This window comes from Lepisosteus platostomus, chromosome 18, assembly GCF_059453375.1.
Source record: "Lepisosteus platostomus isolate fLepPlt1 chromosome 18, fLepPlt1.hap1, whole genome shotgun sequence".
Lineage (NCBI taxonomy): Eukaryota > Metazoa > Chordata > Actinopteri > Semionotiformes > Lepisosteidae > Lepisosteus > Lepisosteus platostomus.
The window spans coordinates 16,885,580-16,904,150 of NC_142628.1; the positions used below are offsets into that span (position 1 = coordinate 16,885,580).

The 18,571-nt window shown below is 52.9% G+C and overlaps 1 protein-coding gene across 8 annotated transcripts in view; it reads right to left on the bottom strand.

Annotated features, from left to right (window-relative positions):
* cracr2b (calcium release activated channel regulator 2B) overlaps positions 1-17,787 on the bottom strand; it is a 33,943-nt gene extending 16,156 nt beyond the window's left edge. For 4 of the 8 annotated variants that reach the window (XR_015928130.1, XR_015928131.1, XM_088611401.1 and 1 more), the window contains exons 1-7: positions 17,693-17,787; positions 3,608-3,839; positions 3,411-3,522; positions 1,846-2,008; positions 1,307-1,453; positions 716-806; positions 516-611 (exon numbers count right to left, since the gene is read on the bottom strand). Coding sequence is in view for 6 of the 8 variants with exons in the window: in XM_088611401.1 (XP_088467527.1) it covers positions 516-611; positions 716-806; positions 1,307-1,453; positions 1,846-2,008; positions 3,411-3,522; positions 3,608-3,835 (837 nt within the window). In the remaining 2 variants the exon portion in view is untranslated. The other 4 variants (XM_088611397.1, XM_088611396.1, XM_088611398.1 and 1 more) reach the window with 4 other exon arrangements.
* Between the last annotated feature and the right edge of the window lie 784 nt (positions 17,788-18,571).

The window sequence follows — 18,571 nt, forward strand, 5'->3', positions numbered from 1 at the left end:
CCTCTCTACCTCTCTCTACCCCCCCTCTACCCCCTCTACCACCCCTCTACCCCTCTCTACCCCTCTCTACCCCCCTCTACCCCCTCTACCCCCCTCTACTCCTCTCTATCCCCCCCTCTACCCCCCTCTACCCCTCTCTACTCCCTCTCTATCCCCTCCTCTACCCCCCCCACCTCTCTCTACCCCCCTCTACCCCTCTCTACCCCCCTCTACTCCTCTCTATCCCCCCCTCTACCCCCCTCTACCCCTCTCTACTCCCTCTCTATCCCCTCCTCTACCCCCCCCACCTCTCTCTACCCCCCTCTACCCCTCTCTACCACCCTCTACCCCTCTCTACCCCTCTCTACCCCCCTCTACTCCCCTCTACCCCCCTCTACTCCTCTCTATCCCCCCCTCTACCCCTCTCTACCCCTCTCTACCCCCCCACCCCTCTCTACCCCCCCTCTACCCCCTCTACTCCCCTCTGCCCCTCTAGACAGAGGAGAGAGACTCTCTACCCCCCCACCCCTCTCTACCTCTCTCTGTTTTCCCACGATGCTGTGCAGCTCCTGCTCTCGTGTCTCCAGCTCTCTCTGCAGCTGCTGGGTCCTGTCGCTCTTCCGCACTGAATCCTGGGACACATCGGCACCGAGCGTCACTCAGCGTCCCCTGTAGCTACTACTGCTACTGCTACTATTATTATTATTATTATTATTATTATTATTATGATTATTACCTGCATGAGCTGTTTCTCCTTCACCTCCTTCATCTGCGTCTCCATCTCTTCATACAGAGAGCGCACCACCTGCTCGTGGTCACACTCACGCCTGGCACAGGGGGACACGGACAGCACAGGGCCTCAGGGAGAGACACAGAGAGACAGGGACAGAGAGACAGAGAGAGAGACAGAGAGACAGAGAGAGAGACACAGGCAGACCTGGCTGCCCAGAGAGGACAGGCTGTGCTCCCACTGTGTCACAGCCTGAGGAACAGTGAGTCTGTCTCCCAATAATGCTCAATATGTTTACAGTTTATGTCAATATTTTATGATATGTCTTTGTTGTAAATGTCTGTAGATTTTTGTTTTGTTTCATGTTAATTTTATTATTTTTATTTGTTTTGGCAACACTGATTGTACCCATCGGTCATGCTAATAAAGCACCTTGAATTGAATTGAATTGAGAGAGACAGAGAGAGATGGATCAAGGGGACAGATTGAGACTGATTGACAAAGAGAGACTCAGACAGTCAGAGTGAAAGGGACAGAGTGAGTTGGAGTGAGAGGGACAGAGAGACGGAGCGAGACGGAGCGAGACAGCACACTGACCGTCTGAGTGTCTGCTCCAGGTTGTCTCTCTCTCTCAGTGTGTCCTGGATGTGGGCGGAGACTCGCAACAGCAGCTCCTGCAGAGCCAATAGCAGCTCAGGTCTCTCCTCCCGAAGCCCCGCCCACAATGTGCGCAGTTCCTCCTGACTGCAACCCAATTACACAATACACTGTCACACAACAACACAACACACTGCAACACAACAACATACTATCACACAACAACACAACATACTGTCACACAACATAACAACACAACAGCACATACTAAACAACTCGTCAATACTGTCAGATGACAACATAACACACTGTCACACAACAACACAACACGCTGCAACACAACACACTGTCACACAACACAACAGCACAAAACTACACCACACTTCAACACTATCACACAACAATAGAACACTCTGTCACACAATAACACTACACACTGTCACAAAACATCACATACAACACAGCAACACACTGCCCAGCAACGCAGGACATTGTGAAACACACTAAGCAACAACACGACACACACTTCTACAACTCACTCCACAAAAATGTGGGCGGCGCCCAGCTCCTCCAGGGCCTGTGAGAGCTGCAGGTCTGCCGGTTCTGGGGGGTCCCCTTGATGAGCCCCCCATCCTGACAGAGGGGGCTCTTCCTGGCACGAGCTCTCTCCCTCCGCCCACACCTCCACCCCCAGGAACTGGCCTGAAGACAGGAGAGGGACAGGAGAGGCAGGGGGGAGACAGGAGAGACAGGAGAGGGACAGGAGAGACAGGGGGGAGACAGGAGAGACAGGAGAGGGACAGGAGAGACAGGGGGGAGATACAGGAGAGACAGGAGAGGGACAGGAGAGGGACAGGGGGGAGATACAGGAGAGACAGGAGAGGGACAGGAGAGGGACAGGGGGGAGATACAGGAGAGACAGGAGAGGGACAGGAGAGGGACAGGAGAGGGACAGGGGGGAGACAGGAGAGACAGGAGAGGGACAGGAGAGGGACAGGAGAGGGACAGGAGAGGGACAGGGGGGAGACAGGAGAGGGACAGGGGGGAGACAGGAGAGACAGGAGAGGGACAGGAGAGGGACAGGAGAGGGACAGGGGGGAGATACAGGAGAGACAGGAGAGGGACAGGAGAGGGACAGGGGGGAGATACAGGAGAGACAGGAGAGGGACAGGAGAGGGACAGGGGGGAGATACAGGAGAGACAGGAGAGGGACAGGAGAGGGACAGGAGAGGGACAGGGGGGAGACAGGGGGGAGACAGGAGAGACAGGAGAGGGACAGGAGAGGGACAGGAGAGGGACAGGGGGGAGACAGGAGAGGGACAGGAGAGGGACAGGGGGGAGACAGGAGAGACAGGAGAGGGACAGGAGAGGGACAGGAGAGGGACAGGGGGGAGACAGGAGAGACAGGAGAGGGACAGGAGAGACAGGGGGGAGACAGGAGAGACAGGAGAGGGACAGGAGAGGGACAGGGGGGAGATACAGGAGAGACAGGAGAGGGACAGGAGAGACAGGGGGGAGACAGGAGAGACAGGAGAGGGACAGGAGAGGGACAGGGGGGAGATACAGGAGAGACAGGAGAGGGACAGGAGAGACAGGGGGGAGATACAGGAAAGAGAGAGACAGAAGAGAGATGGGGGAGAGAGAGAGGAGAGAGAGAGAGACGGGGGGGGGAGAAAGGGGAGAGAGAGACGGGAGAGAGACAGGGGGAGAGAGACAGGAGAGAGAGAGACAGGAGAGAGAGACAGGGGGAGACAGGAGGGGGATACAGGAGGGAGAGAGAGACGGGAGAGAGAGAGACAGGAGAGAGAGACAGGGGGAGACAGGAGGGGGATACAGGAGGGAGAGAGAGACGGGAGAGAGACAGGAGAGAGAGACAGGGGGAGACAGGAGGGGGATACAGGAGGGAGAGAGAGACAGGAGAGAGAGACAGAGGAGAGAGAGACGGGAGAGAGAGACAGGAGTGAGAGAGACAGGAGAGAGACGGGGGGAGAGAGAGAGGAGAGAGAGACAGACAGGGGGAGGGAGAGAGTATTTACTGTCCATTGCGCTGCTGTGAGGATGTGTGTCAGGCAGTCTGGAGAGGGGGACAGAAGGACTGACTGACCGAGGCCCATGCTGAACTCCAGGGGCGTGAGGTAGCCGTTCCTGTCTCTGTCCAGGCTGTCGAACACGGACTCCAGCTGCTCCGGCGACAGAGGGAGCTCACTCTGCAGCCTCTGAGAGAGCCAGACAGGGACAGTGAGGGAGGGAGACTCAGTGAGACAGGGACACCGAGAGCGAGGGTGAGACGGAGGGAGGCACCTGCATGTCTCTCTTGGTGATGAAGCCCTTCTCCTCCTTGTCGCAGAGCAGGAACAGCTCCCGGGCCTTCTCCAGGGTCTCCTGCTGCAGGCTGCCCCCCTGGGGCCCTCTCTCCCTCGGGCTGGGCACCACCGCGAGCCCCCTGCTTCGGCCCGGCCTGGGGCTGCTCTCTGCCTCCCCGCGCCCCTCTCCCACCAGCACCTCTCTGCCCAAAGCCCAGTGTGCCATCCCCCTGCGCAGACAGACAGACTGGTGCTCACACTGCTGTTAATCCAGACAGACAGACTGGTGCTCACACTGCTGTTAATCCAGACAGACAGACAGACAGACAGACAGACTGGTGCTCACACTGCTGTTAATCCAGACAGACAGACAGACAGACAGACAGACAGACAGACAGACAGACAGACAGACAGACAGACAGACTGGTGCTCACACTGCTGTTAATCCAGACAGACAGACAGACTGGTGCTCACACTGCTGTTAATCCAGACAGACAGACAGACAGACAGACAGACAGACAGACAGACAGACAGACAGACAGACAGACTGGTGCTCACACTGCTGTTAATCCAGACAGACAGACAGACTGGTGCTCACACTGCTGTTAATCCAGACAGACAGACTGGTGCTCACACTGCTGTTAATCCAGACAGACAGACAGACAGACAGACAGACAGACAGACAGACAGACAGACTGGTGCTCACACTGCTGTTAATCCAGACAGACAGACAGACAGACTGGTGCTCACACTGCTGTTAATCCAGACAGACAGACAGACAGACAGACTGGTGCTCACACTGCTGTTAATCCAGACAGACAGACTGGTGCTCACACTGCTGTTAATCCAGACAGACAGACAGACAGACAGACTGGTGCTCACACTGCTGTTAATCCAGACAGACAGACAGACAGACAGACAGACAGACTGGTGCTCACACTGCTGTTAATCCAGACAGACAGACAGACAGACAGACAGACAGACTGGTGCTCACACTGCTGTTAATCCAGACAGACAGACAGACAGACAGACAGACAGACAGACAGACAGACAGACTGGTGCTCACACTGCTGTTAATCCAGACAGACAGACAGACTGGTGCTCACACTGCTGTTAATCCAGACAGGCAGACTGGTGCTCACACTGCTGTTAATCCAGACAGACAGACAGACAGACAGACAGACAGACAGACTGGTGCTCACACTGCTGTTAATCCAGACAGACAGACAGACAGACAGACTGGTGCTCACACTGCTGTTAATCCAGACAGACAGACAGACTGGTGCTCACACTGCTGTTAATCCAGACAGACAGACAGACAGACAGACAGACAGACAGACAGACAGACAGACAGACAGACTGGTGCTCACACTGCTGTTAATCCAGACAGACAGACTGGTGCTCACACTGCTGTTAATCCAGACAGACAGACAGACTGGTGCTCACACTGCTGTTAATCCAGACAGACAGACTGGTGCTCACACTGCTGTTAATCCAGACAGACAGACAGACAGACAGACTGGTGCTCACACTGCTGTTAATCCAGACAGACAGACAGACAGACAGACAGACAGACAGACAGACTGGTGCTCACACTGCTGTTAATCCAGACAGACAGACAGACAGACAGACAGACAGACAGACAGACAGACTGGTGCTCACACTGCTGTTAATCCAGACAGACAGACAGACAGACAGACAGACAGACAGACAGACAGACAGACAGACTGGTGCTCACACTGCTGTTAATCCAGACAGACAGACTGGTGCTCACACTGCTGTTAATCCAGACAGACAGACAGACTGGTGCTCACACTGCTGTTAATCCAGACAGACAGACAGACTGGTGCTCACACTGCTGTTAATCCAGACAGACAGACAGACTGGTGCTCACACTGCTGTTAATCCAGACAGGCAGACTGGTGCTCACACTGCTGTTAATCCAGACAGACAGACAGACAGACTGGTGCTCACACTGCTGTTAATCCAGACAGACAGACAGACTGGTGCTCACACTGCTGTTAATCCAGACAGACAGACAGACTGGTGCTCACACTGCTGTTAATCCAGACAGACAGACTGGTGCTCACACTGCTGTTAATCCAGACAGACAGACAGACAGACAGACAGACTGGTGCTCACACTGCTGTTAATCCAGACAGACAGACAGACTGGTGCTCACACTGCTGTTAATCCAGACAGACAGACTGGTGCTCACACTGCTGTTAATCCAGACAGACAGACAGACTGGTGCTCACACTGCTGTTAATCCAGACAGACAGACTGGTGCTCACACTGCTGTTAATCCAGACAGACAGACTGGTGCTCACACTGCTGTTAATCCAGACAGACAGACAGACAGACAGACAGACTGGTGCTCACACTGCTGTTAATCCAGACAGACAGACAGACAGACAGACAGACTGGTGCTCACACTGCTGTTAATCCAGACAGACAGACAGACAGACAGACAGACAGACAGACAGACTGGTGCTCACACTGCTGTTAATCCAGACAGACAGACAGACAGACAGACAGACAGACAGACAGACAGACTGGTGCTCACACTGCTGTTAATCCAGACAGACAGACAGACAGACAGACAGACAGACAGACAGACAGACAGACAGACTGGTGTTCAAACTGCTGTTAATCCAGACAGACAGATAGACAAAGAGACAGAGATAGAAGGACAGGTGCTCAAACTGCTATTAATCCAGACAGACAGACAGACAGGCAGACTCACAGATAGGCTGGGCAGCTCTAGGACAGACAGACAGGCAGACTCACAGATAGGCTGGGCAGCTCTTGGACAGGCAGACAGACAGACAGGCAGACTCACAGATAGGCTGGGCAGCTCTAGGACAGACAGACAGGCAGACTCACAGATAGGCTGGGCAGCTCTTGGACAGGCAGACAGACAGACAGGCAGACTCACAGATAGGCTGGGCAGCTCTAGGACAGACAGACAGGCAGACTCACAGATAGGCTGGGCAGCTCTAGGACAGACAGACAGGCAGACTCACAGATAGGCTGGGCAGCTCTTGGACAGGCAGACAGGCAGACTCACAGATAGGCTGGGCAGCTCTAGGACAGGCAGACAGACAGACAGGCAGACTCACAGATAGGCTGGGCAGCTCTTGGACAGGCAGACAGACAGACAGGCAGACTCACAGATAGGCTGGGCAGCTCTTGGACAGGCAGACAGACAGACAGGCAGACTCACAGATAGGCTGGGCAGCTCTAGGAAAGGCAGACAGACAGACAGGCAGACTCACAGATAGGCTGGGCAGCTCTTGGACAGGCAGACAGACAGACAGGCAGACTCACAGATAGGCTGGGCAGCTCTAGGACAGACAGACAGGCAGACTCACAGATAGGCTGGGCAGCTCTAGGACAGACAGACAGGCAGACTCACAGATAGGCTGGGCAGCTCTTGGACAGGCAGGCAGACAGACAGGCAGACTCACAGATAGGCTGGGCAGCTCTAGGACAGGCAGACAGACAGGCTGTGTGTGAAGCAGACAGAGCTCCAGAATCCTGTCACCCAGACAAGCAGAAGAGGAAACTGTTCTTTCTGCTTCAGTGGGGCTGCTGAGAAAAGCAGGTTGTGTGGAAAGAGCTGAACAATGAGACTCTGTACAGCCAGGGGACTCCCTCCTGAGACACCCTACACTCCCTCCTGCACACACCCTACACACACTCTACACACACCCTACACACACCCTTCACACTCTACACAGACCCTACACACACCCTTCACACTCTACACACACTCTACACACACCCTACACACACTCTACACAGACCCTACACACACCCTGCACACACCCTACACACACTCTACACAGACCCTACACACACTCTACACAGACCCTACACACACCCTTCACACTCTACACACACTCTACACACACCCTGCACACACTCTACACAGACCCTTCACATTCTACACACACCCTACACACACTCTACACAGACCCTACACACACCCTTCACACTCTACACACACTCTACACACACCCTGCACACACTCTACACAGACCCTTCACATTCTACACACACCCTACACACACTCTACACAGACCCTACACACACCCTGCACACACCCTACACACACTCTACACACACCCTACACACACTCTACACAGACCCTACACACACCCTGCACACACCCTACACACACTCTACACACACCCTACACACACTCTACACAGACCCTACACACACCCTTCACACTCTACACACACCCTTCACACTCTACACACACTCTACACACCCTACACACACCCTGCACACTCTACACACACTCTACACACCCTACACACACCCTGCACACTCTACACACACTCTACACACCCTACACACACCCTGCACACTCTACACAGACCCTACACACACCCTTCACACACCCTACACACACTCTACACAGACCCTACACACACCCTTCACACTCTACACACACTCTACACAGACCCTACACACACCCTTCACACTCTACACACACCCTTCACACTCTACACACACTCTACACACCCTACACACACCCTACACACACTCTACACAGACCCTACACACACCCTACACACACTCTACACACACCCTACACACACTCTACACAGACCCTACACACACCCTTCACACTCTACACACACTCTACACACACCCTTCACATTCTACACACACCCTACACACACTCTACACAGACCCTACACACACCCTTCACACTCTACACACACCCTGCACACTCTACACACACTCTACACACACCCTACACACACCCTGCACACACCCTACACACACTCTACACACACCCTGCACACTCGTACACACACCCTACACACACCCTTCACACTCTACACACATTCTACACACACTCTACACACACCCTGCACACACCCTACACACACCCTGCACACACCCTACACACACCCTACCCACACTCTACCCACACCCTACACACACCCTACACACACCCTTCACACTCTACACACACTCTACACACACTCTACACACCCTACACACAATCTGCACACACCCTGTAAACAGTTTACAGCCACCCTACACACAGACTACACACACCCTGTACATAGATTACACACACCCTACATACAGTTTACACCCACTCTACACATATCCTGCACACAGACTACACACACCCTGCATGCACCCTATACACAAGTTACACACACTCTACACACACCCTGCACACACGCCTGGAGAGCAATGGAGACTAACAGGACATTAGGCATTGACAGACGATCACAGAGAGCGATGGAGACTATTATGACACCATGTTCCAAAAATATAACATGTAACAAACTACTGCTCTGGAATCAGTCCAGAGAAGAGTAACCAGATACATTCCTGGGCTCAAAGAACTGTACTACAGTGACACACTGAAGGATCTGAATCTCTTTAGTCATTAACATAAAAGATAAAAGATTAAACTGACACAAGTATTCAAAATCCTAAGACACCAACAAAGTCAGGCTAGTGGACTCAAGCTCAACAGTGAAACAAGAATCAAAGGACACTGGTTGAACCTACATGGCATTTAAAACTGAGAAAAAGAGTCACTTCTTTACACAAAGGCTATAGGAGTGTGGAACAAGACTCTATGAGACAAATACATACCGACTCAAATTCAAATTCAATTAGCTTTAGTGACATGACTTATGAATTATAGTGTTCCTGAAGCAGATACAATTAGCACAATTAAAGACATTTATATTGCAGACATCATCAGGTATTTACATACAGTACTGTACAACACAGAACATTACTGAGAGACAGACTCACTGTCTGTAACTCAGGCTGGTACAGGAGATCACACACTGTATTATTATTATTGAGAGACAGGCTCACTGTTCCTCAGGCTGGGACAGGAGATCACACACTGTATTATTATTATTGAGAGACATGCTCACTGTTCCTCAGGCTGGGACAGGAGATCACACACTGTATTATTATTATTGAGAGAAAGGCTCACTGTCTGTTCCTCAGGCTGGGACAGGAGATCACACACTGTATTATTATTATTGAGAGACAGGCTCACTGTCTGTTCCTCAGCCTGTGACAGGAGATCACACACTGTATTATTATTATTGAGAGACAGGCTCACTGTCTGTTCCTCAGCCTGTGACAGGAGATCACACACTGTATTATTATTATTGAGAGACAGGCTCACTGTCTGTTCCTCAGGCTGGGACAGGAGATCACACACTGTATTATTATTATTGAGAGACAGGCTCACTGTCTGTTCCTCAGGCTGGGACAGGAGATCACACACTGTATTATTATTGTTGAGAGACAGGCTCACTGTCTGTTCCTCAGCCTGTGACAGGAGATCACACACTGTATTATTATTATTGAGAGACAGGCTCACTGTCTGTTCCTCAGGCTGGGACAGGAGATCACACACTGTATTATTATTATTGAGAGACAGGCTCACTGTCTGTTCCTCAGCCTGTGACAGGAGATCACACACTGTATTATTATTATTGAGAGACAGGCTCACTGTCTGTTCCTCAGGCTGGGACAGGAGATCACACACTGTATTATTATTATTTAGAGACAGGCTCACTGTCTGTTCCTCAGGCTGGGACAGGAGATCACACACTGTATTATTATTATAGAGAGACAGGCTCACTGTCTGTTCCTCAGGCTGGGACAGGAGATCACACACAGTATTATTATTATTGAGAGACAGACTCACTGTTCCTCAGGCTGGGACAGGAGATCACACACTGTATTATTATTATTGAGAGACAGGCTCACTGGTCCTCAGACGTTGACAGGAGATCACATACTGGGCTGCACCTCTATTGAGTTTCCTCCTACTGTAGGACTGGGAGCTGTTTTGATTCTGGCATGTGTAGGAATTCTGGGATAAGGTTTATTAGTTTGGAGAAGAATGTTTATCTAATCCCAGGGTATTTTTCACAGTGCAGCAGAAAGTGCACCTGCTGGCAGTGGGAGCACAGCCTGTCTTCTCTGGGCAGCCAGGTGAGACACAGACACACTGACTTTCTCTCAATTCAATTCAATTCAAGTTCAATTCAAGGTGCTTTATTAGCATGACCGATGGGTACAATCAGTGTTGCCAAAGCAAATAAATGAAACAAAAATCACATGAAACAAAACAGAAAATAAAAGTAAAATAAAATCTACAGACAACAAAGCCATATCATAAAATATTGACATATACTGTAAACATATTGAGCATTATTGGGAGACAGACTCACTGTTCCTCAGGCTGTGACAGAAGATCACATACTGGGCTGCCAGTTCAACTGAGTTCCCTCCTCCCTCTCCCAATAGGATTGGGACCCGTTTTGATTCTGGCAGGTGTGGGAACTCTGGGACTAGATTTCTGAATTTCAGGAAGAATGTTTCTCTAATCCCAGAGTGTCTGTCACAGTGCAGTAGGAAGTGCACCTCTGTCTCTATTTCTCCCCGCTGGCAGTGGGAGCACAGCCTGTCCTCTCTGGGCAGCCAGGTCTGCCTGTGTCGCCCAGTTTCTATGGCCAGGCTGTGGTCACTGAGCCTGTACTTTGTCAGAGTCTGTTTCTTTTTTCTGTTTCTTATCTTGGTCAAATATTCGGCTAGTGTGTATTGTCTCTTTAGGGGTTCTGTAGCATTCCAGTTTATGTTGTGTTTGTGTGTGTGTCCCAGTGTGTGAGATATTGCTGTTTGATCTGTGCTGTGATGTGGTTGAGTCTGAGTTGTGGTGCTCTAGCAGTGCTGTCCTGATGCTGGTTAGTGTCGGTGTGGCTCAGGTCAGTGAGCCTCAGGACCAGCTGGCTCAGGGGGCTCTGTTTTGGGCTCAGCTCTTGGCTCAGCAGGGCTTTGTGGTGGTAGGAATTTTGGTCGCTGTTTTTTAGGTGTAGCCAATACTTTAATACTCTCTTCTGTATGTTTATCAATAGTGGGTACTGGCCTAATTCGGCCCTGCACTCGTTGTTAGGTGTTTTTCTCCATTTGCAGAGTTTCTGTGGGGTGTTTGTCCCATTGAGTGTCTCTCTGAGACACACACACACTGACTCTCTCTCTCTGAGACACACACACTGACTCTCTCTCTCTGAGACACACACACTGACTCTCTGAGACACACACACACCGACTCTCTCTCTGAGACACACACACACTGACTCTCTGAGACACACACACACACTGACTCTCTCTCTGAGACACACACACACACTGACTCTCTCTCTGAGACACACACACTGACTCTCTGAGACACACACACACTGACTCTGAGACACACACAGACTGACTCTCTCTCTGACACACACACACTGACTCTCTCTCTCTCTGAGACACACACTGACTCTCTCTCTGACACACACACTGACTCTTTCTCTGAGACACACACGCACACACACTGACTCTCTCTCTGAGACACACACACACCGACTCTCTCTCTGAGACACACACACACTGACTCTCTCTCTGAGACACACACACACACTGACTCTCTCTCTCAGACACACACACACTGACTCTCTCTCTCTGAGACACACACACTGACTCTCTCTCTGAGACACACACACTGACTCTCTGAGACACACACACACTGACTCTCTCTCTGAGACACACACACACACTGACTCTCTCTCTGAGACACACACACCCTGACTCTCTGAGACACACACACACTGACTCTCTCTCAGACACACACACTGACTCTCTGAGACACACACACACCGACTCTCTCTCTGAGACACACACACACACTGACTCTCTCTCTGAGACACACACACTGACTCTCTCTCAGACACACACACACACCGACTCTCTCTCTCAGACACACACACACACTGACTCTCTCTCTGAGACACACACACACTGACTCTCTCTCAGACACACACACACACTGACTCTCTCTCTGAGACACACACACTGACTCTCTGAGACACACACACACACTGACTCTCTCTCAGACACACACACACACTGACTCTCTCTCTGAGACAAACACACACACTGACTCTCTGAGACACACACACACACTGACTCCCTCTCAGACACACACACTGACTCTCTGAGACACACACACACACTGACTCTCTTTCTGAGACACACACACTGACTCCCTCTCAGACACACACACTGACTCCCTCTCAGACACACACACACTGACTCCCTCTCAGACACACACACACTGACTCCCTCTCAGACACACACACTGACTCTCTGAGACACACACACACCGGGGCGGAGCGGTGGCTCTGTGGCTCAGGATCTGCTCCTGTGACTGGAAGGTTGCCGGTTCAAATCCCACGGCTGGCAGAGGAATCCTACTCTGTTGGCCCCTGAGCAAGGCCCTGAACCCCAACTGCTCCAGGGGTGCTGTATAAATGGCTGACCCTGCGCTCTGCAAAAAGGGGTATGCAAAAAGACGAATTCCTAATGCAAGAAATTGTATAGGGCTAATAAAGCAACATTATTATTATTATTATTATTACACTGACTCTCTGAGACACACACACACTGACTCTCTCTCGCTCAGACACACACACACTGACTCTCTCTCGCTCAGACACACACACACTGACTCTCTCTCTCAGACACACACACACTGACTCTCTCTCGCTCAGACACACACACACTGACTCTCTCTCTCAGACACACACACACTGACTCTCTCTCTCAGACACACACACTGACTCCCTCTCTCTCAGACACACACACACACACACACACACTGACTCTCTCTCTCTCTCTCAGACACACACGGACTCTCTCTCTCTCAGACACACACACACACTGACTCTCTCTCAGACACACACACTGACTCTCTCTCTGAGACACACACACACACTGACTCTCTCTCTCAGACACACACACACTGACTCTCTCTCTCAGACACACACACTGACTCCCTCTCTCTCAGACACACACACACACACACACTGACTCTCTCTCTCTCTCTCAGACACACACGGACTCTCTCTCTCTCAGACACACACACACACTGACTCTCTCTCAGACACACACACACTGACTCTCTCTCTGAGACACACACACACACTGACTCTCTCTCAGACACACACACACACTGACTCTCTCCCTCTCAGACACACACACTGACTCCCTCTCTCTCAGACACACACACTGACTCTCTCTCTCAGACACACACACACACTGACTCTCTCTCTCAGACACACACACACTGACTCTCTCTCTCAGACACACACACTCTGCCTCCCTCGTGCTCACTGAAGGTGTTCCAGGATGCGGCTGTGCTAGAGAAGGATACTGTCATGTGAGCCCTCTGCAAACAGGCAGGGAGAGAGGGATGGAGTGATGGAGGGGGAGGGAGAGGGACAGAGGGACAGAGCTATGCAAATAGAGATTTGCATTCTGACACGATGTGATCGAGAACAATCAGCAGACAAGTGCAGAGATAGCGACCCAAGTGAGGCACTCTTCAAACTGGACTGTGATCAGCACAATCTGTTCACAAAACATGTCAAGTCAGAAATGAGTCTGAAATAAAGAAGGAAATTAGCTTCACTAACAAACACACCTGTGCTTCAGATATTCACATGATTCACTCATTATTCACCCCAGGAACAGTGTCCACCCGCTGGACTGACCACCCCAGGAACAGAGCGTCCACCCGCTGGACTGACCACCCCAGGAGCAGAGTGTCCACCTGCTGGAGTGACCACCCCAGGAACAGAGCGTCCACCTGCTGGAGTGACCAACCAGGAGCAGAGTGTCCACCTGCTGGAGTGACCAACCCAGGAACAGAGTGTCCACCTGCTGGACTGACCACCCAGGAGCAGAGTGTCCACCTGCTGGAGTGACCACCCCAGGAACAGAGTGTCCACCTGCTGGACTGACCACCCAGGAGCAGAGTGTCCACCTGCTGGAGTGACCACCCCAGGAACAGAGTGTCCACCTGCTGGAGTGACCACCCCAGGAACAGAGTGTCCACCCGCTGGACTGATCACCCAGGAGCAGAGTGTCCACCTGCTGGAGTGACCACCCCAGGAACAGAGTGTCCACCTGCTGGACTGACCACCCAGGAGCAGAGTGTCCACCTGCTGGAGTGACCCCTGTGGGGATCAGAGTCCCTGCTGCCAGGCAGCAAGACTGACAGCACAGTCAATATTTGCCTTGCAGGGCTGACCACAGCCAGGGCCCGCCCAGGATCAGCTCTCAGGCCCAGTGATGTCACAGGTGTGGAACCAGCTCTCAGGCCCCTATGAAGGCCCAGTGATTTCACAGGTGTGGAACCTGCTCTCAGGCCCCTGCACAGGCCCAGTGATGTCACAGGTGTGGAACCAGCTCTCAGGCCCCTGCACAGGCCCAGTGATGTCACAGGTGTGGAACCAGCTCTCAGGCCCCTGCACAGGCCCAGTGATGTCACAGGTGTGGAACCAGCTCTCAGGCCCCTGCACAGGCCCAGTGATGTCACAGGTGTGGAACCAGCTCTCAGGCCCCTGCACAGGCCCAGTGATGTCACAGGTGTGGAACCAGCTCTCAGGCCCCTTCACTGGCCCAGTGATGTCACAGGTGTGGAACCAGCTCTCAGGCCCCTATGAAGGCCCAGTGATGTCACAGGTGTGGAACCTGCTCTCAGGCCCCTGCACAGGCCCAGTGATGTCACAGGTGTGGAACCTGCTCTCAGACCCCTATGAAGGCCCAGTGATGTCACAGGTGTGGCACCAGCTCTCCAGATAGGTCTGCACAGTCTGGAGCAGTTGGGGATATCGAGCTGAGGCCTTGACTTCTCACAGTCTAAGAGCACACTGGCCCTCCATCACACTCCAGCACTGTAGGTGTTTAACACCGGACCGCAACACACCGGACTGATCACACTGCCAGACCACACTGGACTGCAACACACCAGACCGCAACACACCAGACCGCAACACACCGCCAGACCACACCACACCAGACCACACCACACAAGACCACAACACACCGCCAGACCACACTGGACCGCAACACGCCAGACCGCAACACACCAGACCGCAACACACCAGACTGATCACACCGCCAGACCACACTGGACCGCAACACGCCAGACCGCAACACACCAGACCGCAACACACCAGACCGCAACACACCAGACTGATCACACCGCCAGACCACACTGGACCGCAACACGCCAGACCGCAACACACCGGACTGATCACACCGCCAGACCACACTGGACCGCAACACGCCAGACCGCAACACACCAGACCACAACACACCAGACCGCAACACACCGCCAGACCACACTGGACCGCAACACACCAGACCGCAACACACCAGACCACAACACACCGCCAGACCACACTGGACCGCAACACACCAGACCGCAACACACCAGACTGATCACACCGCCAGACCACACTGGACCGCAACACACCAGACCGCAACACACCGCCAGACCACACTGGACCGCAACACACCAGACCGCAACACACCGCCAGACCACACTGGACCGCAACACACCAGACCGCAACACACCGCCAGACCACACTGGACCGCAACACGCCAGACCGCAACACGCCAGACCGCAACACACCAGACCGCAACACACCAGACCGCAACACACCGCCAGACCACACTGGACCGCAACACGCCAGACCGCAACACACCAGACCGTAACACACCAGACCGCAACACACCAGACCGCAACACACCGCCAGACCACACTGGACCGCAACACGCCAGACCGCAACACACCAGACCGTAACACACCAGACCGCAACACACCAGACCGCAACACACCAGACCGCAACACACCGCCAGACCACACTGGACCGCAACACACCAGACCGCAACACACCAGACTGATCACACCGCCAGACCACACTGGACCGCAACACACCAGACCACAACACACTGCCAGACCACACTGGACCGCAACACGCCAGACCGCAACACGCCAGACCGCAACACACCGGACTGATCACACTGCCAGACCACACTGGACCGCAACACACCAGACCGCAACACACCAGACCACAACACACCAGACCACAACACACCGTCAGACCACACTGGACCGCAACACGCCAGACCGCAACACACCAGACCGCAACACACCAGACCACAACACACCGCCAGACTGCACCAGACCGCAACACGCCAGACCACACTGGACCGCAACACACCAGACCGCAACACACCAGACCGCAACACACCAGACTGATCACACTGGACCGCAACACGCCAGACCGCAACACACCGCCAGACCACAACACACCAGACCACAACACACCGCCAGACTGCACCAGACCGCAACATGCCGGACCGAACCACGCCGCCAGACCACGCTGGACTGTGTTACACTGCACTGAACACCTCTATACAGCTCTGTACTGCTTTACACTGGACTGAACACCTCTGTACAGCTCTGTACTGTATTACACTGCACTGAACACCTCTGTACTGTATTACACCGCACTGAAAACCTCTGTACAGCTCTGTACTGTGTTACACTGGACTGAACACCTTTGTACAACTCTGTACTGTGCTACACTGGACTGAACACCTCTGTACAGCTCTGTCCTGTGTTACCCAGGGCTGAACACCTCTGAACACCTCTGTACAGCACTGTACTCTGTTACACTGGACTGAACACCTCTGTACAACTCTGTACTGTGTTATCCAGGGCTGAACACCTCTGTACCACAGATCTGTACTGTGTTACACAGGACTGAACACCTCTGTACTGTGTTACACAGTTATCCAAGGCTGAACACCTCTGTACAGCTCTGTACTGTGTTACCCAGGGCTGAACACACGGCACGAGACGAGTCTGGGAGCATGAGTCCAGTCAGCTGGCAGCGCGTGGGACAGCCTCCGGGTTCCAGCAGCGATCCCGGGCCCCTGCCCCCCCCAGAGCGATCCCAGACCCCGCTGCAGAGGCTGTGCAGCTGCGTCAATGATTAATCCGAATCCGGCTCGCGCTCCAGCTGTTCCATATGCTGCTGGTCTCGCGCTGCGCCAGCTGTGGAGCACCTTGGCGAGTCTCACCCGCACCACCCCCCCCGGCCCGGGACACCGACCCCAATCGACCACATCGACCGTTCGACCGCCACGACCGGTCAGAGCAGCTCGGACTCACCCTCCTCAGCCTCGGCTCCCGCCCGCGCTGCAGTCCTGTAGGAAACAGGTGTCGCTGCGAGCGGAGCAGAGAGACGACCCGCCCCTCCCTCTGCGGGCCCCGCCCCCCTCTCCGCCCCGCCCCTGCCACTCCCTCCGCCCCGCCCATGCCTCGCCCCGGTCCGGGACAGCTCAGCTGGCGCTGTGTCGTGCGAACTCACGTGTGGGGACTTTATCTCTCTTCCACACACTGATACACACACTGTCATGCACTGATGCAAACACACATTCATACACACACAGTGATACACACACCGATACTCACACACATTGACACACACACTAATACAAACACTGATACACACACTGACACACACACACACTAATACGCACACTGACAAGCACTGATACAAACACACATTCATACACACACAGTGATACACACACCGATACTCACACACATTGACACACACACTACTACACACACTGATACACACACTGACACACACACACACTAATACGCACACTGACAAGCACTGATACAAACACACATTCATACACACACAGTGATACACACACTGATACAAACACACACTGACACACACACTGAAACACGCACATTAATACATCCACTGATACACACATTGATACACACTGATAAACAAACATTGCTACACACATTGATACACACATAGATATACACACTGATACACGCCCTAACGCTAATACACACACACATTGGCAAGTATGTGCCGTACACACAGATACACACACAGATACACACACACACGTCGGAGTCCGGCGCTGTGAGGGTGACTCGCATGAGCAGGGTTACCTGAGTAACTCTCCACTGTGACAACAACGACGTCACACAAACAGCCTCTGTCTAAACTCCAGTTTA